The sequence below is a fragment of the Furipterus horrens genome, unplaced genomic scaffold (assembly GCF_987537825.1).
Source record: "Furipterus horrens unplaced genomic scaffold, mFurHor1.1.pri manual_scaffold_11, whole genome shotgun sequence".
Lineage (NCBI taxonomy): Eukaryota > Metazoa > Chordata > Mammalia > Chiroptera > Furipteridae > Furipterus > Furipterus horrens.
In genome coordinates, this window is record NW_028327181.1 from 98,413,235 (window position 1) to 98,435,040 (window position 21,806).

Genomic DNA, 21,806 nt, shown 5'->3' on the forward strand with positions numbered 1-21,806 from the left:
TTTTCCTGGGGTTCTTCTTCCCAGCCTTCAAAATCCAGCCCACACAGCTGTGCCTCCTAAGGCCTCCCTGGTCTGCCTGGGGGACTGTGAAGCTATTTTCCCCAATTCGGGCTCTGGGCCCTTAGTCCCTCCCGTGGCCTGCATCCCATGGGCTTGAAGTGCACCCCAAATCCCCAAATTTTTCCAAGAGATCTATCTTCTTATCTGCAAACTTAGCCAGCAGGAGGGGTCTGGACCAACCCACAGCCTGGCGGCCCCTTGATGGGGGCTCTGTTACCTCTTCCTCCTCTGTCAGCACCCCCGAATCAATGGACAAATGATGGAGCTTGTCCCTCACCCCATAAAGATCCACCCCACCCAGAGGGAGGCATGTGTGGGGGCCATTCCTCTGCGGGGGTACCCCCTGCCCCAAGCCCACAGTGGCCCTCTGAGGCCGCGCTCTGAGAAGGCGCTGAATCGCGTTCAGGACTAGCGGCTCAGGCAGCCAGGCGTTGGGGCGCGGGGTCCGTGGGCTGCCAGAATGCGCCCCGGGCTGCGGGGCTGCGGGAGCGCGCCCAGGGGGGTCTGCAGGGCGCGAGGGCGCGCCAGGCTGTGGGGGCGCACCCAGGGCTGCGGGAATGTGCCCGGGCTGCGGGAGCAGGCGGCGGTGGGTGCGCGGCGGCCCGGCACCTCCGTGGAGGGCTACCCGACCGCGGGCGTCCTCCGTTGCCTGGAGCCGCAGGGCCGAAATGCCGCGGGTGCCAGCGGCGACGTCGCCACGGCCCACTGGCTTGGACCCCTTTCCCGGCCGCTGGGGGGTAGGGGGGCAACGGGAAGAAAGGCCGGGCGCGTTGGCCCCAGCCCGACGGTTTCTCCTCCCCGCCCGCCCCTCTCCCCGCAGCGCCTTCCTTCGTGCGCCCTGGAGTTTTGTCCGTTTATTGGCATTCTTCCTGCCTCCGCGTCCCCCTCCTCTTCAGAGCCCCCTCCTGCCCCCCTCTTTGTTTCCACCCACCCACTGCCCTCCGGCCTCTCCCCTCCCTTCCCTCGCCCCGCTGGCCGTTCTCCGGGGACCCTGCTCGGGGCGCCGCGGAGAGGCACCGGCGGTGTCGGGCGCCCCCTCGCGGCCCCGTGGCCCGGGCTCGCCCCCCCACCCTCCGCCCCAGCCGCCGCCGCCCGCGCTGCGCTTCAGCTCCCGGGTTAGCGGGGGAGCGCGCCGCCCAGCGGCACAGCCGCGTCCGCAGAACCCGCTCCGAGGCCTCTGGGAAGCCGGAGGGGCGACCGAAGGAAGGGACCCCTGAGGCTGAAGGTGCCCCAGGGAGAGCAGGCTGGGGCCGGGCGGGAGTCGGCCGCCACATGGACAGTATTCCCAGGGAACACGTGTCCGAAGCCGGACTCCCACCTGCCCCTGGGGCCTGCGCTGCGTCGGGTGACAAGTTGGGGTGGGGGTGGGGGTGGGGGGGTCCACAGAGGGGCAGGAGGCACCAGCGCCGCTTCTCAGCCACATCTCGGTGCGGCGTTGCTGCCGCCTGTGAGTACGTCGCTGTTGTCTTCAGGGTGGGGAGGACCACAGTGGTCCCCAAAGGCGCACCGACCTCCTCCCCCTCGACCCCCGACTCTGGGACACACACCCACGAGCTTGGCCACCCCTTTGGTCCGCCATCACTTATTTGTTTATTCGTCCACCCCAGATTTGTGGGGCGCCCTCCGTGTCGGCAGGGTGCAGGAGAGGCAGCCCAGGTCCACCTGTCACCTCCTGATCCCCCCCTGCCTGGGGGCCCAGCCTCCCTCTCCCGTTGTCACTCAGCCGTGAAGTCCAGGAGCTCCCTGCCTGCCTTTGATCTGCCCTCAGCGGGGTCCACCTGCTCCTTGTTCCCCGCTGTGGGCCATTTCGGGGGCGGGCCAGCAGGACCCCGGTGCAGCACCGCCCCCGCCCTCCCTTCCCAGGGTCACACTTGGCCTCCAGCCCCGAAGTGCGCATGGATCCCCCCAGCCTCTTTGAGGCCCTGAATTCCAACCAGTTTACTCAGGGGACGTTCAAGTTGCAGTTGCGAAAATGGTTTTTAAGCTCACCTGAAAAAAAAACAAAAAAAACAAAATGAGGTCTCTTTTCCTTCCTTTCTTTTTATTTATTTATTTTTTGAGAGAAAACAAGCCAAGAAAGAATACTAAACATGAAAGATATAATTAGGTTATAGGATTCCGTTGAATCAGCCTTGCTTACCTGAAATAAACCCCACCTAGTTGTGATGTGTAATTCTTTTTTCACATGGTTGCAGTTGATTTGCTAACATTTTGAGTATTTTTGCAGCTGTATTTGTGAGAGAGATTGGTCAGTACTTTTCCTTTCTTGTAATGACTTCTGCTGGTTTTGGTATTAGGGTGACGCTGACCCCTCTGCTTCTGTCTTCCGAAATGCTTCTGTCTTCATTAATGTTTGGTAGAATTCATCAGTGAAACCATCCGTGCCTGGTGCTTTCTGTTTTGGAATCTTATTAACTGACTCCATTTATGTCATAGCTATAGGCCTATTCAGATTATTTACTTCTTGTGTGACTTTGGTAAGTTCTGTCTTTCAAGAACTAGGTCTGTTTCACCTAAGTTATCAAATTTGAGGGCATAGGGTTGTTCATAATATTCTTTTGTAACCTTTTAATGTCCATGGGATCAGTCATGATGCCCCCAGTTCATTTCTGGTTTTAGTAAATTGTGTCTCCTCTCTTTTTTCTTGATTAGCCTGACTAGGGGTTATCAACTTTATTGATCTTTACAAAAAACCAACTTTTGATTTTCTTGAGTTTCTCTGTTAATTTCCTATCTTCAATTTTATTGATGCCTGTTCTAATTTTTATTCCTTTTCTTCTGCTTATTTTGGATTTAATTTGCTTTTACTTTTTCTAGTTTTCTAAGGTGGAAGCTCAGATTACTTGTTTTAGACACCCCCCCCCCATAGTGTATGCATGCAATGCTATAAATTTCCCTTTCAGCACTGCTTTTGATACGTTGCATTTTCCTTTTCATTTACTAAACATGAGATGCCATTTTTCACTTATCAGCTTGGCAAAAATCTTAAAGTTGATAATCTATAGAGTGTGGGTAAGACACAGAATGTGTAGAGGAATAAGCATGGGTATACTTTGGTAAGGCGGTTTGACGTTGTAGTCAACACCGGCAACTCCTGCGGCGCACCTGAAGCCAAGCTGTATCGACTCCGTCTTTCCCTTGGACCCTTCAGCTGCGAAGAGAGGGGGGGTCTGCTGCATGGGCAACAGCAGACCCTCCATATCACCCTGCCCAGGCTCTGTAGCTTCAGCTCCACTGGAGAGGACACTCCAGCGTCATCGCAAGATGTCAATTCAACACGGGAGGAGACAGATGCCATGTCACTCCCGAGTCGGACTGCACAGCCATTCTCGGCGGTGCAGATAGACACTTAAGAAGCTACACCATCGTCTCTCGAGACGGACGGCTGCCGACGACGACGACTTTGGTATGGGAAGTATGTGCGAGTTCAACCATTTTGGATGGCAATTTGCACATTTCTGTAGAAATTTTAAAGATACATATGTTTTAATTTAATAATACAGAGATGTCTGTACAGGTGTGGTCATGCACAAGCCATCTATGTATACGGGACAAAGTTTCCAATAGGAAAAACCTGGAAACAGCCCAAGTGTCCCAGAGTACTGCTCTGTACCTCTGGTCAGTGAAAGTCCAAGCAAACAACGGAGTGCTGTATATTTCTAATACTAATATTGAAAGATGGTCAAGGCATGCTATTAAGTGAACATGCAGGCTACGAGAAAATCTTTATGTGGTAGCGTTTCTGTTTTCTTTAAGAAAAAAAAGAAGAGCTTACTCTTATTTCTATGAATTTATCTAGAAAGTCATAACTGTGGTTACTTCTGGGACAGAGATGCTTGGGGACCAAGGCACAGGAGGGCGCTCTTTGATTTTTACTGCATCCCTTCTTCGCAGTTTGAATAGGATTACATTGAATTTGAAGATAGTTTTATAACATAGATTGCAAATTGGAGCCCACATGTGGCCGAAAGCACGCTAAATATTCCCTTTGCCCCTCTTCCTTATCAGAAAGCACACAGTCAGCTGCCCGCTCCCGGGCCTTGCGCTCCTAGGTCCTTTCTCTCATTTTATATATAAAAGGATTTCAAGGAAAAAACAAAACACCCCTCCTGACCACTCTTGTCAGATGCACTGTTGATGGCTGACAGTTGTTGAGTTAAAAAAAAAAAAAAAAGACTATTTGATTATTACAGAAAAAAGGAAAATCTGTTTTCTTAGAAGCATTTTAATAGAAAGGTAATTTAAACTCACCATCTTTAGAAACTAGAAAAACGGAACATCCCTTGTATTCAACCTACCCTTTTAGTGTTTTGCGGTGTTTTCCTGAGGTCGCTTGGCTGTGCGTTCACAATGCACCTACCGTTTCAGTGGCTGCGGCTCGCGTCGGAGCGTCCACACTCGCAGTGTGGCGGCAGGGCCGGAAACCATTACTTGGGAGGAATGTCACACTTGGTACCGCAGGAAAAGCACCAAGTCTGGAATTAGGAAATTACCAAAGATAGAACACTGTTGGGGGAGGGAGCTCTTCCTCCCTCTGGCACGAGACTCTCCGAGTTGGCCCAGGGGGGCTGGGCCGTGATCGGCACCTTTGTGCCCTGCACGCGTTTGGGAAGGAAAGTCAAGGCGTCTGAAACTGCAGCGGGCACCTCCCGTGCGCCCTGTGCCACAGCGGCTGGTGCTGAGCGCAGCCGCGGAGTGACGGCTTGTACTGAACCAGTGTCTGCTCGTCAGCTCAGGCCTGACATTGGGTTGAGAATGACTTAAGCTCATGTTTTCATTCTGTCTGCCTTTTTCTAGGTGTGGGTGTCAAATATGCAACCTTTTCACAGTGGATTTTCTTGAAAGTCAGATTGGTGTCTTGGCATGGCAACAACCACCCTCCTGAGCTAACAAGCGGGGGGCGGGGTTGAACCCCCTCCGGGCCAGCTGTGTTGACTTAGTGCAGCTGACCTTGCTGAGCCTGGGCTTCCGCAGCTGCGCTCCACCCGGAAGTTCAATGCGAGGCGTAAACAAGATAAGGAGCAAAGAAGGTGTTTGTAACAGAGATGGGCAAACAGAAGGCTCTCGGTGCCTGGCAGCTGGCGACCAAATTACACTAGTGAAGGAAATTTGAGAAACTACAACAGCGCGCGCGCACACACGAGGGGAAACCAATTTATTTATAGAATCTTGTGTATTTCTTTTTACATGTTTAAACCTCAGGCACCTTCAAAGCGCTCTTCATGTGATGCGATGCACCTATTAAGACTATTTTTTCCACTTCTCAGTTTTTGAACTCATTGATTCTGATGCTTTTCTAGGCTTCTGCTGTTTTTTTGTTTTACCTCTTCTACATCGGCAAAACGTTTCCCTTTGAGGACATTTTGTCATCCAGAGGGGAAAAAAAAGTTGCCCAGGGAGAAATCAAGTAAATAAGGAAGGGAGTGCATGGGGGTCATGGTGTTTTGGGTCAAAAACTGAACACTCAAGAGTGGTGTGCAGGTACGCTCGTGAGTCACCCATCATGAAATGGGCAAATGGGTTAAAAGTCTTTAAAGAAAATTCCCTGAAGCCGAATGCAGCCTCTCACAACAACGCCAGTCGGGTGCACTGATCCAGATGAGTTTCTAGAACACTCACTTAGCAGGGAAGCCTGTACTACACAGGGGTCCGCCCTCTAGAAGATAATGCTGGGTTTGGGAGGCCCCCCTCTCGTATGTAGTTCACTTACAAAAGTGGAATGACACTGTACAAAGGCCAAAGTATTTGTTCACAACCATAGGAGAGTCCCTTCCTAAGGCCTATAGAGCAATAAGCGACGCCTTTCTCGGGCTAGGTGCTTCTCAGGGCGGGGAAAGCGCTTAATGAGGCTTTCTGCCCCGCCCACCGCGCAGCCACACTTCCCGGCCACGCCCAAGATGGCCACTGCCGCAGCCCGGCCCTGTGCGTGGCATGCAGGGCACTTCCGCCGGCCACTCCCAACAGGGCCCCCACCAGCGCGCTCAGGGGCGGGGCCTAGGGCGGAAGTGGGTGTGCGGGGACGGAAGCCGAGAAGGCACGCGCACCGAGACAAAACACTGGCAGTGGGAGTCGCGGTGTCGCAGGGATGATCCCCCCGCAGGAGGCGTCAGCCCGGCGGCGGGAAATTGAGGACAAGCTGAAGCAGGTGGGCCTGGGGCCGGGAGGCGGGGGAGTAATTGAGGGAAGGGGCCAAGACCCAGCCCGGGCAGCCACTCAGGGAGGAGGCGGGGTGAGAGGGGCACTCGCGACGGGGAGGTGGGCTTGGCGGCCAGGCCGTGGGGCGCGGCGCGGGGATCTGCAGCCCGGGCTTCTGGTGATGCCCTCCCCTGCGCTCCCCCAGGAGGAGGAGACTCTGTCCTTCATCCGAGACAGCCTGGAGAAGAGCGACCAGCTCACCAAGAACATGGTGAGGCACCTCTCGGCGGGGGTCCCGGAGGCGAGCCCTGCCGCCCCGCGGCTGCGGCCCACCGGGCCCGGGGCGTGATGGCGGGAATGAGTGGTTTCCCCAGCAGCAGGGTGGTGTGAGTCTCACCCAGCCCCCTTCCCCTCATCCGCCTCTTCACGGGGATGCTGCAGCCCTCTGACCTGCACCCTCTGCTCTCTCTCCGGGCTCTCCATCTGTGGGCCTCTCCTTCCGCAAACGTTTGTGAGGCTGACTTAGGGGGGCTGGGTATTGCCCATAGGTCATCGTCAGCTCAGGGGACGTCGGAGGGGGTCGGAGGTTGGGATTAGCACTCTGAAGTCCCTGAAGGCGGTCGGGACTCAGCCGTCACTCCCAGAGCGTTTTGGGGTCCCATGAGCGCTGAAGCCAGACTGCTCTAGGAGGAGCTCGTCCTCACCTGGCAGAAAACTGAGCTGAGCTCGGCTAACTCATCGGATAAAACAGAGACAACGCCAGCGTCCCGGAGTGGCTGTGAAGGTCACAGCAGCCAATACACGGGCACGCGTCTTGTACGGGACCCGGTATACCACAGGTGCTCAAGAAGTGTGCGTTTTCGTCTTTAGTCCTAAGAGGAGACTGTAAAGCACAAACTGAGGAATACTAACTTATGTGTTTAGTAACATAATCATAAAATCCTGGTCCTCATTTAATGAGATTCGTCCTTGGAGAGAGAAGCTTTTGAAAATGCCAGCAATGCTTTCGAGGCTCCTCCACACGAAAGGACTTCCTGTTCGGTCTGGGAAAGCCTCAGGGAGAGCAGAAATTGGGTTTCGGCCTCAAAGGGTGGAAGGGAAGCCATCTTGGGGTGATTAGATCAGGAGGAGTTCCTTTGATGCTTGGGTTGCCTTTGAGTCAGACTTCATCCAGTTTCTTTGGACCACCTCCTGTGTGTCAGCACGTGGTGGGTGCTGAGGATACGGTAGTGAAGAGCTACACGCCGTCCCTTCCCCTGTGGAGCAGGCAGCAAATGCTGACGACCCTGTGGGTGTCTTGAGGCCGTGCTGGGACCACCACGAGGCCTGAGAGCACAGGGGTCCCCCCGCAGGTGTCGATCCTGTCTTCCTTTGAGAGCCGCCTGATGAAGCTGGAGAACTCCATCATCCCTGTGCACAAGCAGACGGAGAACCTGCAGCGGCTGCAGGAGAACGTGGAGAAGACTCTGTCCTGCCTGGACCATGTCATCAGCTACTACCATGTGGCCAGTGACACTGAGAAGATCATCAGGGAGGGGTGAGCCAGGGCCAGGGGGTCACATTCTTAACACCTCCTGGGCCAGCCGCCCTCGGCCTTGGAAGGGAGGAGTAGAATACTCGTATATTGGAGCCTCTGTATTAATTCTCTTTTTTCCCCTTCCCAATGCCATTCCCTGGGTCTTTCTCTTCATCTCCCACCCCCCGAGGCTTACACGGCTGTTTCCCTTCCCAGCCCCACAGGCAGGCTGGAAGAGTACCTGGGAAGCATGGCCAAGATTCAGAAGGCTGTGGAGTATTTCCAGGACAACAGCCCAGACAGCCCAGAGCTCAACAAAGTGGTAAGGGGCCAGCAGGGGACTGTGAGGGCTTCGGGGACACCAGCCCGGCCCTGGTCTCACAAGAGACCAGACCAGCTTGGAGGAGAATATAGGGGAGTAAACAGAGTTATATAATACAGGACACGTGCTGTAGCCCTTAAGATCTCTGCCTCAGGAATTACAGGTATACATTCTTGTTGCATTTATATAACATAACTAAGTTATAAGACATATGTGCAATATAAATTTAACACTTGATTTTTATAAATGCATTTGTGGGTTTTTTATTGCAGTAAAAGTACATGATATAAAAACTTAGCAACTTAACCATCTTTTAAAATTTAGTTTCTAATTGCAGTTGACATGCAATGTCTTATTAGTCTTAAGTATAGTGGTTAGACATTTACGTACCTTATGAAGTGGTCCCCCCAATAAGTCTGGTGTCCACCTGCCACTGTGCGCGGTCACTACAGTATCAGTGACTATTCCCTCTGCTGTACTTTGCGTCCTGTGTCTGTTTTAATAACTCCAGTTTGTACTTTTCAGTCCCTTCCCCCCGTCATCCGTCCCTCCAACCCCCCTCCCATCTGGTGACCGCCAGTGTGTTCTCTGTATCCATGAGTTTACTTCTGTTTCATTTTTTTATTTTACTTGTGTCTTAGATCCCACACATCCGTGAGATGGTAGGGCACGTGCCTTCCCCTGTCTGCCTTATTGCGCTCAGCATAACCCCCTCTCCGGGCCCGCCCCACTGCAGCCGTTTCTGAGCGCGCAGCTCGGCGGCACTGGGCGCCTTCACTGGGGCGTGCGGCCGCACCACCGTCACCGCCAGAGCTCTTCGCCAGCCCAGACTGAGCCTCTCGGCCACTAAACTCCAGCGCCCCTTGCTCCTTCCCCTCTGGCTCCTGGCAACTACTGTTCTACTTTCTGTCTTAACAAAGTTGATCTTTTTGGTGATATCATCTGCAGCACAAAAGTTGCTAATGGGACATAGTTCGATTTATCAATTTTTTTCTTTAGCAAACCCTTTTCTAACAAGAAGACGAATTAATAGGGCAGTGGGAACATAACCAGCTAATATTCATGAAGCATCTACTTATAAAACCCTGGGTTTCACCTGTGAACGTACAGTTCGCAAGAACACGAGGTGAAGATGTAATCAAGGGAGTCTTCCCGGCGTTTCCTGGCTGGGTTAAAGGAAGGGAAAGCCAGGAGAGGGAGCTGAGGGCCAGCTCAGTGCCGAAGCAGCGGCGGACGCTCTGCCTTCCTTCCCTCCGGCCCCGGCCCCCGCAGAAGCTGCTGTTTGAGCGCGGGAAGGAGTCCCTGGAGTCCGAGTTCCGCAGCCTGATGACCCGGCACAGCAAGGTCGTCTCCCCTGTGCTCATCCTGGATCTGATCAGCGGAGAGGAGGAGCTGGAGGTCCAGGAGGAGGTGCCCCTGGAGCACCTGCCCGAAGGCGTGCTCCAGGACGTGGTCCGCATCTCCCGCTGGCTGGTGGAATACGGGCGCAACCAAGGTGAGGGGGGCCGGGCCAGGATCAGGGGCGGGGGGGCCCCTTTGTTTTCTTGATCCACCTGTTTTGTTTCTTGTTTGTTTGTTTCTTGGGAATAAAACGTTTAATAGGAAGTAACATAGCAGTGAATCTACAGCTTATGCATCATATTGTGAGTCTAGCCAAACCCCAGCTTTTCTTTATATACCTTACTTTTCTATTTCTTTACTTTTTTTTTGGATTAATTATAAAATTTTCAAATAGTACAGAAGGCCTCAGGCGAAAAGCGAAAGTCCGCCGTCTCCTCGCTTCCCGGATGCCCGTGACATTGTGCCCCATAGATGAGCCCTGTTAAGGTTTCTTTATACCTTTGCGACTGAGAGTGTGTGTGCGCACGCGCGTCCGTGACCTCTCCTCGTTCCCGCATGGATGGCACGTGCAGAGCGCCCCCCACCGCGGTTCTCTCTGTAGCTCCTAAGAGGCCGTGCGATTGCTCTGCACCAGTCCGTGTGCGTGTGCTTTGGTTTTGTTTAACGGCTGCACAGTATTCCCTCGTGTGGCAGTGCTGTCGTGTCTTTGGCCAGTCCTGGGATTAAGAAACAAAAAATCTTGCATTAAGCAAAAATTTTAGAAAACAAAAGTTCCAATGACTGTTTAGTTTTAAGCCTTTTAGCCCTCCATGCGCCTCTCTTGGTTAGTACATGCGCACGCCAAGTTATCCGTGGGCGTTACATCATCCCCGCCTCCCCGTGAGGGCCGCCTGGTGACAGGTCTCCGGCCGCCCTGCATTGACTGCACAGACCTGTCGTGGTGCGTGTGCCGAGCTGGGAGGAGCCCAGGGCTCTGCAGGAGATTGTCTGGGGTCTTGGATAAGAGGGAGGCCAGCGGACTCCTCCAGACCCCTCCTCACCCTTCAGACAGCCTCTTGCTTCGGCCCATTTTCTACACTGGGGCTCCTTGCGACACATTTGTGGAAGTGCCGCAGCGTGCCAGGCATCGCTCCCTTTTTCCTCGCACATTGGCGTTTCTGGGTTGCCCAGCCTTTCAGTTCTGATGAGCAGCGCCCTCTGAGCATACTTACGTGAGGTGCTTCTCTCATTCAGGGAGTCCTTTGGGGTCTTTTCTCACAGGTGCCACGACCAGAGTTCCTCTCCAGTTAGCTGCGGACAGCGGACCGCTCTGTCCTGCAGCTCTTAGTCTTCTTAGGGCTGTCACAGCACTCTGATTTTTTAGAAGATTTTATTTATTTATTTTTAGAGATAGAGGACGGGAGAGAGAAAGAGGGAGAGAAACGTGGACGGGCGAGAGAAACATCTATCAGCCCCCCCCACCTCGCCGCATCCTCAACTGGGGACCGTGCCCGCAGCCAGGCCAGTGGTCAATCCGCTGACCCACACCAGCCAGGGCTCCTCTGATTTTTTTTTTAGTTTTCACTTTTTTAATGGCTGAAGACAGGGCATGTTTTTCATTCACCGGCCTTTTTTGTCTCTTTGCCTCCTATAAATTGCTCATACCCGTGACTCCTTACGAAGTTGAATCTGGATATTAGCTTTATATGTTTTATCTTAAAAAGAAACTTCAGCTTCAAACCTTAGAAGTTATCCGTTCAGCTGGGGGATCCTTTCCCCTCTGAGAGTCTGCCTGATGTGGGACGAGGCCCCGTACGTGGCTGTGAGCCAGAGCAGGCGCTAGGAAAGGGTTAGCAAGCGGAACTAGAGGGCGCCACTGCCACCCTGCGGAGCGGGTCAGAGAAGACGGGCCGCCGCCACAGCCCTGTCGCCCCGTCGCTCCTCAGATTTCATGAACGTCTACTACCAGATCCGCTCCAGCCAGCTGGACCGCTCCATCAAGGGCCTGAAGGAGCACTTCCGGAAGAACAGCTCTGCCTCTGGGGTTCCCTACTCCCCGGCCATCCCCAACAAGCGGAAAGACACGCCCACCAAGAAGCCCATCAAGCGGCCAGGTGAGTCCCCAACCCGGGCCCATTAGGCACCAGCCAGAAGTGGTGTGGGACCTGGACTGTTTTCGGCCACCTTGGGGTTAGCAGCATTGGCCCCTCCAGAGCTTGTCCTCTGAGTAACCCCCCGCTGTAGGGACACAGGACAGAAAGCAAGTGTCTACCCAGCCAGCGAGGCCCCCATCCAGTGAGGCTCTTCCTTCTACTCAGCAGAGTCTGGGGCTTCCATCACTGTCTGGAGTAGAGAAGGGGGTCACAGATGTGGAGAGGCAGGGCAGAGCCACTTGCTGGGCCCCATCGGGAGGCCCGCGTGCTGCTACAGCCGAGACCGTGGGATGGGTCAGGGGCAGCCTGCGCTTTGCGAAAGGTGACGCACAGCTGAGCGGGGGGAGTTCACACTTCCACAGCCCGTCCTCCCCGAAGGAGTGCCCCTGGCTTGCAGGTGCACTGCCCGGGTTAGGGCCTCGTGGCGGGGCAGCCGAGGGAAGGGTGTTGACCAGGGAGAGGCCTGGGCCACATGTCGCCGGTGCCCTGAGCGAACAGTTCCCTGTCTGTCCTTCTCCCGGTCATCGTGTCCCCTGTCTGTGCAGGCCAGCAGGTCAACAGTGTCCCTTTGTGTGGCTGTCGCTTGGCAAGCCTGGCTCTCTGGCTGCTGAGAGGTGTTGCCCTTGGCTGGCGCATGCCCCAGGCATGGCCTGTGGGGCCCTCCCCCCATGGCAGCAGGCTTGCTGTGGAGCTTATGCTCCTTTCGGGACCCTCGGTCTCTGTTCACTCTGCACAGGAGCAGCTTTGTGTCGGGTCTGGAGAAATGGCAGCACAAGCGCAGGGAACGTTCGGGAGGCTGGGTGGCCCTGGGAGAAAGTGCACTGCCTCCTCCCTCCAGGGTGGGCACCCAGGCCGCCCACCCAGGAAGTCGGAGACCCCGCCAAGCCAGCCTGCTCGGCTGCGGCTGCGGCACGCGGGTCGGCCCGTCTGTTGCTGGGAGGCTGCCTGGGCCCCGCGGTCTGTGCTCACTTGCCCTGTCCCTTCTCTGAAGGGCCCTGGAGGCCCCGGGCCCCGGTGTGCTCCGCCCCAGGCGTGACTGCTGGCCCTGAGGCACCGGGCCCCCTGCAGGAGGGGCTCACAGTGGACCTAACCCGGCCTCGGCTCGCAGACCCGAGAGGAAAACTTACCTGGGAGTGTGCCCGTGGTTTCTGTGGGGTTTCGAGAGTTGCCAGGAGCTGGTGGGCTCAGGACTGAGGTCGGGGTTGGGGAGTCAGGCCTGGGGCCCTCAGTTCTTGGCTCGGGGAGAGGATCAGGGAGGCCTCGGTTGGTGGTGGTGAGCGACACAGACTCACGCCCGTGGTGACTGCGTGCCTGATGGCCAGGTCAGCAGCCCGGGTCGCAGCCACCCCAGTGAGCTGGTGGGGCTCCTGAGGGCTCGCGGCCCCCTGCTGCTGCTCGGCTGTGGGCAGGGACCTGACGTGCTCATGCGCGGGAACGCGGACACCGATGCTTAGCTGGGCACCGCCCGCCTCCCCAGCTTGGTTTTCAGTGGCTAGTGGTGCAAAGAGAAAGCAATGAGCCCCCAGACCTCACCCCTTCACCCCACCTCGCCTTCTGTGGGGCATGTCCAGGGCTCCAGCGGCCTCACTGGCCTCCAGGGTTCAGGGGGCAGCCGGGCGGTCTCCAGGGAAGGGGGCCGAGGTGTGGTCCCGGGCGCCTCCCCGCCCCCAGCATAGGGCAGCTATGCTGCCGGCTGGAAACGCTGGTTTACAGCCCGACAGAGCGGCCCCGGGGTGCCCCGTGCCCACAGGTGGCCGACCCCCAGGCTGGGGCCCGCAGTTCTGTTCTCGTTGTTTTTACTTGTGACGCTGTTGTTTTCTTTCCTGCCCCAAGCATGTACCCTTCCTACTGCCCTCCCTCCGCTTCCTGTGAGGGGGCCTCCGTTACCCCTCTCAGCCTTTGAGTCTTTCCCTTCGCTTCGGTGGGGTGGGAACTCGTGCGGCGGGTGCGCGGGGCTGCGCTCCATGGGCGGGTGTTGGCTCCCTGCCCGCACCGAGCATGCACAGGCCTCCCCAGCCCCCGGCTGTCCCCTCTGGGGTGAGGGCTGGTGATCAGTGACTCTCCAGGGTACTTTTATTTTGGCTCCTCCCAGTGGGTCTTTGCCCCCCGCCCTTCACGCTCTGCACGGCCCAGATGAGCTCCAAGCCAGGACAGTGGGGGTTAGCCACAGAACCAGGAGGCCCATTGCGGGGTTGGGTGTCTGCTCCTTGTCTTCATCGGCTGGGTCTCCAGCAGCCCTCGGGGGGCGGTCTGCTGGGAGAGTGGTGTCTGGGCATGCTCCGTGTCGGGGGGCCGTGGGGGCCGCTGCTGTTTCTCTCACTCGTTTCCTAGGTCTTCTTACCTCCTCTCTGTGTGGCTCTGGTGACAGGGACGATCCGTAAGGCTCAGAACCTTCTGAAACAGTATTCCCAGCATGGTCTAGATGGGAAAAAGGGGGGCTCTAACCTCATTCCTCTGGAAGGTAATCACCCTGTGTTCCTCTCCTGTTCCTTCCCCCCCTCCACCGTGTGTCCCCGCCCCTGGCAGGGCAGAGCCTCCAGCCCCCCAGGAGGGCCTCGGGAGGAACCCTGAGAGGGGACCAGGGGTGGGGACTGCATGTCGCCGTGCCACTCACTGCAGCTGGTGCCGGGACAGGTTTTGGGGCCGGGGCCGGGGCCTGGTCCTGTCTGGCTGATGGCAGCTCTGCCCTCCCTGAGGCTCCCCACCACCCCCTCCCTGTCTCCGTCCTTGTCTCCTGTTTGAACTCTGAGCAAGTTCTTCGCCACGGGCAGCCCTTTCACGCTCAGACCAGCAGTGGCGGGACCGAGGCGGCCTAGGCCTAGGTCGGCCTTCCACCCCCAACTTCAGAAGGGGCGTGTGTGCAGCAAGGGGACAGGCAACTTGGTCAGCCGCGTCCCTTCCTCTCCTGTAAGAGAAAGGACAGCCCCACCCTGGAGGACCGGCCCTCCTTCATAAGCATGATGCTGGGGGACAAACAGAAGGCTGTCCCCGTGCACTTGGCAATGACATTTCTCTAACTGGGTCTCTCCCCATACATGGCAAGATGACCCCTGGGGCCGAGCCTCGGCCCCTGCAGCTGCCAGAGCACTTCCAAACTCCCTCTGGTTCTCACAGCGTTCTTCTGGCCTCCAGGCTTGGAAGCCAACTCCCGAGGGCGGTCCGGGGCCCTGCAAGTCAGGCTTGAAACGGCTGTTCCTAAGGTGGCCTGAGGCAGAGGAGGGGCTCAGAGCCCTCTCCAGTGTCCCTTCCCCGACACCCCCTCTTACACTGCCCCCTGAAGATCGAGGGCTTCTTCCCAGCCCCCCAAGGGCCAGCCCGCCCAGCCCCTGGATAAACGCTGCTTGTATTTGTGCGGCCAACGTCTCGCTAGGTCACGAGCATGATTTCCGAGTTAAGCACCTGTCCGAGGCCCTGAGCGACAAGCACGGGCCGTTGGCCGGTGAGTACCGTGGCCCAGCCCGAGGGCGGCCGCTGCCACCTTCACCACAGTCACCAGAGGGCCCAGCCGGCCACTCTGCTCCGAGGACGGGCCAGACCTGCCTCCTCGCTCTTCCCAGTCTCGCCCTTTCGGGCACGAGGTGTCCTTGCCTCTCCAGGTGGGAGCATGCCCCTGGCTCTCAGGGCGCGGGCCAAGGAGGGAAGCCACTACTACTTGGAAGGCAGGCAGACAGGGGAGGGGGCTCCTTGGAGGGCAGGGAGCCCCGACACCCGACCCCAACAACAGCTCCGGGGGACCCATCCCTGGGTGCACAGAACTAGGTTGCCTGCCGGCGCCCCTGCCCCGGCCTCCAGTGGTGGGGTCTAGTCTCCTCCTGGGGCAGCTGACAGCCCAAGGGCCCTCCCCCGCTGGGGACATCGTCTCTTCCCAGATTTTAAGCCAGCGGGCCTCATGGGCCGTAGTGCGTGGCCTTTGGACGTGCTCCGGGAGGCCTGCCTGGGCTGGTAACCGCCCTCACAGGCCCAGCATTGTGGGAGCTGGATGAGCATCTCAACAGGGACACCGCTCCCTGCCCATCCCTGGCTGCCCTCTTTCCAGTACAATCCAGACCCTCGGTCCTGGGGTCGGACATTCCCTCTCCCGGAAGTCCGTTGCGGGAAACGTCCTCCTCAGCCTGTTATCCATCTCCTACCGCCTCCAGCACCTGGCGCCCTGGGGACGTAAATGCTGTCATGGCAGAGCTAAAAGTGAAGCAGGCCAAGGCTGGACTCAGCCCATTCCCCCTCCAGGCTGGTTAGGCCTTCGGGTCCTCAGCTCCTGCCAGAACAGCCCTCCCCATCCGCTGCCAGGCCGGCCACAGGCCGGGCGCTGGGGAGACCCAGTCCCCGCAGCAGGGAGAGGGCTGTCCCCAGGCCAGCAGCTCAGTGCACTGCTGTCCCCCAGGGAGAGACGACATGCTGGACGTGGAGACAGACGCCTGCATTCACTGCATCAGTGCCTTCGTCAAGCTGGCCCAGAGCGAGTACCAGCTGCTGATGGAGGTCATCCCTGAGCACCACCAGAAAAAGACCTTTGACTCCCTGATACAGGTCCTGCCCTGATACGGGAGCTGTCCCTGCAGAAGCTCGAGCTTGGGCCATGCCCCCGAACCCAGCCGCCACCTGCACCTTGCGCCCTGGGGGTCTGTCCTGGGTGGTGTGTCTGCTCGGCTCCTCCCCATCAGAAGCTTCCCCTGTGCCCCTTTGGGTGCTCTCGCTGTCCCTGGGGACCGGCTGTCACCACTCTGCCCCGCCCTGAGCTGTGTCCTGGTCCCTCTCAGGATGCACTGGACGGGCTGATGCTCGAGGGGGAGAACATTGTGTCCGCTGCCCGGAAGGCCATCGTGAGACACGACTTCTCCGCGGTGCTCACCGTCTTCCCCATCCTGCGGCACCTCAAGCAGACCAAGCCGGAGTTTGACCAGGTGCTCCAGGTGTGTGCACGGGAGGCCTCCCCGGGAGCCACCTGCCCTCGCCTCTGCTCGCAGGGTGGCTGGCAGCCGCTCACAGCTTCTGGGAGTAAGGGAGAGGCACCCCCGGCGGGGAGGGGCGGGCAGCGGCCGGGGGTGGCGGGGCAGGCGCACGCAGCCCGCGGCGAGGCCGGGCCAGGGCCCTGCGCTGTGTAGCCGTGTGCTTCCTCAGGGCACGGCCGCCAGCACCAAGAACAAGCTGCCGAGCCTCATCACCTCCATGGAGACCGTGGGGGCCAAAGCGCTGGAGGACTTCGCTGACAATATCAAGGTGATCTCCCTCCTCCCGCCGCCGGGGCCAGCGCGCTGTGGGCAGGGCCCCCGGTGACCTGGCTGAGGAGCTTCTTCAGAGCACAGGGCTCCGAGCAGGGCGGGTCTGCCGGAGGGACGCTCCTGTGGGCACCCACGGCCTCCCTGTCCTTCCGCCCCCGTTCTCCTGGCACGTCGGGCTCACCTTGGTGCCTTAGGGGCGTCCTGACGCCTGCCCGCCAGGAGGTGGCGCCGCGAGCAGGCTGCCGGGCCTGGGGGAGGGTTGGCGGCCCCCTGGGAGCCCTTTCAGGGGGTCGGGCTGCTGTTCCCACAGAACGACCCGGACAAGGAGTACAACATGCCCAAGGACGGCACCGTGCACGAGCTCACAAGCAACGTAGGTGCTGCCGGCCCGCGGCCGCCTGCGGGGCGGGGGGCGGGGTGCCCAGAGCCACCGGGACAGGGCCGTGACGTGCTTAGCACCTCCAGCCCATCGGGCCTTCCCTCGCAGGCCAGACCCAAAGCGGGAAACGTGACGTTCACAGCCGCCCTTCCCACAGGGCGGGCCCTGCCCTTGCCCCTGCCCCTGCCCCGGAGGGTCACAGGGGGTGCGCTGAGGGAGGTGACCGGACGTCCAGGTCCGGCGCTGACCTTCCTCGGCCCGTTTCCCCACAGGCCATCCTCTTCCTGCAGCAGCTCCTGGACTTCCAGGAGACCGCGGGCGCCATGCTGGCCTCCCAAGGTACTCGGCACCTCCCGGCGGGGCCCCCAGCCCTGCGCCCCCTCCTCCCTCTTGCCTGGAGATGTAGGCTCAGGCCCCCCAGTGGGCACGGGCCTCATCTGGTGAGGTTTCCTTCAGCCTGTGGCGTGGGGTGGAGATGTGGCCTGCGGAGGGACCCGGGCTGGTGGGACCCTCAGGGCTGAGCATCAGAAGAGCGGGGTTGCCTGCCCCTCCCGCCCCGCCCCCCATCTGATTTCTCCACCTACTCTCGCCTTTGCCTGTCCTAATGAGTCTCACACAGCTGACACCTCCGGAGGCTGGCCCCTCAGGGCCCGCCTGGGGTCTCCCTGGGGTCGGCACAGGGGGGTGCACTGCACGCACTGAGGTCCAGCCCAGCACGTCTGGGCGTGGGGCCCTCCCTGCTCCCCCACTCGGGGGCGAGGAGCCGTGGGGCGGCCGCTGGCCTGGGGTTCCCTGGGTGTACACGGGCCCCCAGCAGGTCCGGCCGGGGGCGGCCTGCCGTCTGCGCCCTGGCTGCCGCGGGGAGCGGCCTGCTCGCCTCGGTGGGCACGGCCGCGTCTAAGCTGCCTTTGCACTTCACGTCTTTCTCCCTCTTGTCTCTGCCTCCTTCCCTCTGGCTCTGCCTTTCACTCCGTAGTTCTTGGGGACACGTACAATATTCCTTTAGACCCCCGAGGTAAGCAGGAGGGTTCTGCGGCCCCCCTCCCCCTCTGAGGCCCTGTGAATGAGGCTCCCTGGGGACAGGCAACTGGACAGACTCAGGACCTGTTGGGGGTTGGGGGTCAGAGAACACACGGGTCCCTTTGGGGGCTTCCAGCTCTCGCAGCTCCCCTCACAGCCCCTTTCTGTCTCTGAGGTCACCCAGGCAGCACCCTGCTGTGTTCAGCACCCCGAGTCCACCCCCAGCCTAGCCCAGCAGCTGCCTGTCCCTCCTCTCCCCGTCCTGGCCTTCCACTCTGTGTAGGCAGGTCCCCTCTGTTCAGCAGGCCATGGGAGAGGAGCTGGTGGGAAGTGGGGAAGGGGGAGCCAGGGGAGCCCGTTCTGACTCCGCTGGTGATGAATGGGATGGGGGGCCTTAAATACCACGCAGTGTGGGTCAGGGGTGTGGAGGGCAGGGGCAGGCCCACTCCTGTCCTGCCAGCCTTCCTGCTGGTCATGGGCCACCCTGTCACCATAGAGGGGCTCGCCCTGGCTTCCAGGAGTCCAAGGGAGGGCTCCGTGCAGCAGCGGGGAGCCCCGGAGCCCAGCAGACACGCAGCTCTGCCCCAGCTCCTTTCTGCCCCATCAGCCAGAGGAAGCAAGGCTCGGAGGCACCCCCAGCGTGACCCCATTTGCCCCCGGGGCTGAGGGGAGGTAAGCGGGGGTGCCAGCCGTGCCGCCGCGGTAGCAGGACTTCTCCCCTCGCAGAGACCAGCTCCTCGGCCGCCAGCTACAGCTCCGAGTTCAGCAAGCGCCTCCTAAGCACCTACATCTGTGAGTGCCCCCCAGCCCCTGCCTCCCCCCCTTCCCGTGCTCTCCTGCTCTTCCCGGTCATGCTTCTGAGTCCCCCCGGCCTTGGGATAACACCCTGACCTCTGGCTCAGGGGCAGAGCGGGGCTGGCAAAGGGCCCCTAAGGCTAAGGCTTGTGGAGTCTGAAGTTGGGGAGGGACAGGAGGGACAGGTGGGGCTGCTCTGCGGGTCCTGGGATTGCGTCCTTTTGGTCCAACAGCCATGTGGGCATGGCCACATCTTTCCCTGCGCAGGCAAAGTCCTGGGCAACCTGCAGCTGAACTTGCTGAGCAAGTCCAAGGTGTACGAGGACCCGGCTCTGAGCGCCATCTTCCTGCACAACAACTACAACTACATCCTCAAGGCCCTGGAGAAGTAGGTGGCTGCCGCTGCTGGCCGCTGCCCTCCCGGGGCCGCTGTGTCCGCGTTGGGGGGGTGGGGGGTTGCTGCCCTGGACCCAGGAGCCTGGGTGCTGCCTTCTTAGAGCTCCTGAAGGTCGGCGGGGATGGGCAGGCCCCACTGTGCTGCTGCCCCAGGGCCCAAAGCCTGGGGACCCTGGGGGCCCATTCCGCCCCCTCCACTCTGTCCCCAACCCCACCTCAGGTCTGAGCTGATCCAGCTGGTGGCTGTGACCCAGAAGACTGCGGAGCGCTCCTACCGGGAGCACATCGAGCAGCAGATCCAGACCTACCAGCGCAGGTGAGGGGCTGGGCCCGCTGCCTCCCGACACCTGCACCCACCACTCACGTGCCCTTCTCGGAGTCTCCGGACTTGGGGTGGTCGGAGTGGGGTCAGGACTGGGGACCTGTGGCCCCGTGCGCCCCAAGCCTCTGCTCGTTTTGTAATCCCACTTGTGGGCGGGGCAGTGGGAGCCCCTGCCCCCACCACGCTTGCTCCCTACAAGGCTGCTATGTCAGCGTCTTCAGAGGGTGGTCTGCCTGCCCAAGGTGCAGCTAAGCGCGGGTTACGGGCCGACTGGCAGAGATGCGGGTAATGGTTGGCCCAAGCGAAGGGCAAGGTTGCGCGAGCACTTGAACTTGGCTGCGAATCACTCTGCCGAGCTCCCTCTCCTCCTTCTGGGTTTGCGTGTGTCTCTCCCTTGGTGTTTATTCCCCTGAAAGTACCTTCCTCTTCCTTCCCGGAATCTGTCTTTGCCCCTCCTTTCCTGCTCATCTTATTCTCTATTTTTATTTGCTGTGATACTGATGTGAAGCTTAGTTGATATAATTTGTTCAATTTATTCAATGCTCTGTTTCCTGTTCTTAATTTTAAAAGCAAGCATCTCAGATACTTTCTGTTCTCAAGGAAAAATCTCAGTTGCCTTTTGCTTAGTCGTGACCCAGATCAATCCCTGCCCACCCCACTGCGCTTCAGTACGTAAAGAGACTTAAAACGCAAAGCCAACGAGCCCCGGGACGAAGCAGCTGCCCGAGGTTGGCCCCCCTCTGCCCTCTGCTCTCTCTCCCTCCTGGCAGTTGGTTAAAGGTGACCGACTACATCTCTGAGAAGAATCTACCTGTATTCCAACCGGGAGTCAAGGTGAGCGGAAGGCCTGGGTGGGCAGGGGTGTCTGGCAGGTGTGATACTTGTTGTCACGTCTCTGGGGGAAAAGGACAGGCGTCCCTCTGGGATGAGAGAGCAGAGGACACCTGTGGCCATCAGAGCAGCAGGAGGCGGGGCTGGGTGCAGGCACATGCCAGGCGCTGCTGCTCTGAGAGAGTGTCTCTGGGCCCCCAGCTCCGGGACAAGGAACGGCAGGTGATCAAGGAGCGCTTTAAGGTGAGCTGGTATCCCGTCCCTTCCGCTGCTTGCCGCTGCTGCTGCTCCAGTGACGTAGACTAAAGCATGTGTCTTGGTCACTTCTGTTCCACCTTTCTGATGGCCAGGGCTTCAATGATGGCCTTGAAGAATTGTGCAAGATCCAGAAAGCCTGGGCTATTCCCGACACAGAGCAGAGGGACAAGATTCGCCAAGCTCAGAAACACATGGTCAAGGAGACCTACGGGGCCTTTCTGCACAGGTGAGCCCACGCTCCCCCTCCCCCGCAGGGCCTCTGTGCTCTTCTTCAAGAAAACATGGCAGGGGTGGTGGGTCTGGATGGCAGATCCAGTGCCCTGGGCCAGGCAGGGACGTCACCCAGGGACACCCCCATCGGGAGGGCCTCAGACTATGGTGGGACGGGCAGCGGCTAGGCTGCCTGCTGACCTCAGCGCCCGGTCAGGTATGGCAGCGTGCCCTTCACCAAGAACCCTGAGAAGTACATCAGGTACCGCGTGGAGCAGGTGGGCGACATGATCGACCGTCTCTTTGACACCTCCGCCTGAGCCTGCCCCCGCCCCTGCCTGGTTGCACCAGACCAGCATGTTACTGGACACATAAACCAATGTTAACTTGCCTCTGGGATGGGTGAGTTTGATTTCCTTTGGGACAGGGACGTTTCTTCACTGCCCGGGCCAGGTGTCCTGTCCCAGGGCTCCTGAGCCCTGGTCGGTGCTTCTTCCCACAGACCCCGTTCTCCACCGAAGCACTCCCCTGGGTGCAGGGCTTCCCACTCTCCTTGTGTTTTGTGTCCCTGACTGCTGCCTGCAGGGGCCACAGGATGGCTTCAAGGAAAGGCCAGAGAGCGAGACAAAGGCCTGTGCCCGTAGCGGCACGAGAGCGGGAGGCAGACCACCCCACCGCCCGCTCCGCTCAGAGCTGAGGATGCAGCACCCCCTCAGCTCTGACCTGTGAGTAGAGGCGCAGGCCACGTGGCAGCCAGAGGGCCTGGAGAGTTCACAGGCGGGACTGACCTGCCCTCGGAATCGTGCGGAAAACGCACTCCCCATGGCCACGTCCTGAGGGCCGGGTGTTGCGTCCCCAGGGAGTGTGCTC

General features: G+C 59.1%; 1 protein-coding gene across 6 annotated transcripts; it reads left to right on the top strand.

Moving 5' to 3' along the window:
- The first annotated feature begins 6,070 nt into the window (after nucleotides 1-6,070).
- On the top strand, nucleotides 6,071-21,327 carry EXOC7 (exocyst complex component 7). 6 transcript variants are annotated; one of them, XM_090257233.1, is made up of 21 exons: nucleotides 6,071-6,205; nucleotides 6,401-6,466; nucleotides 7,548-7,732; nucleotides 7,928-8,033; nucleotides 9,306-9,528; nucleotides 11,300-11,467; nucleotides 13,875-13,967; nucleotides 14,877-14,945; nucleotides 15,888-16,033; nucleotides 16,264-16,416; nucleotides 16,625-16,723; nucleotides 17,036-17,098; nucleotides 17,377-17,443; nucleotides 18,081-18,119; nucleotides 18,851-18,916; nucleotides 19,187-19,307; nucleotides 19,536-19,631; nucleotides 20,408-20,471; nucleotides 20,670-20,711; nucleotides 20,819-20,952; nucleotides 21,154-21,327. In XM_090257233.1, the coding sequence occupies exons 1-21, from the start codon at nucleotides 6,146-6,148 to the stop codon at nucleotides 21,254-21,256; spliced, it is 2,163 nt and encodes a 720-aa protein (XP_090113359.1). In that variant the 5' UTR covers nucleotides 6,071-6,145; the 3' UTR covers nucleotides 21,257-21,327. The 6 variants fall into 6 exon arrangements, with proteins under 6 accessions (XP_090113359.1, XP_090113360.1, XP_090113361.1 ...); XM_090257234.1 differs by lacking the exon at nucleotides 18,081-18,119; XM_090257235.1 differs by lacking the exon at nucleotides 14,877-14,945.
- Nucleotides 21,328-21,806: the final 479 nt, after the last annotated feature.

What these genes read in the sequence shown, in the direction of transcription:
- EXOC7 (XM_090257233.1), top strand. Translation starts at nt 6,146, where the DNA reads ATGATCCCCCCGCAGGAGGCGTCAGCCCGGCGGCGGGAAATTGAGGAC. An exon ending in CCTTTGACTCCCTGATACAG is followed by an intron (nt 16,034 to 16,263) that starts GTCCTGCCCTGA and finishes GGTCCCTCTCAG; the next exon opens with GATGCACTGGACGGGCTGAT. An exon ending in ATCCAGACCTACCAGCGCAG is followed by an intron (nt 19,632 to 20,407) that starts GTGAGGGGCTGG and finishes CCCTCCTGGCAG; the next exon opens with TTGGTTAAAGGTGACCGACT.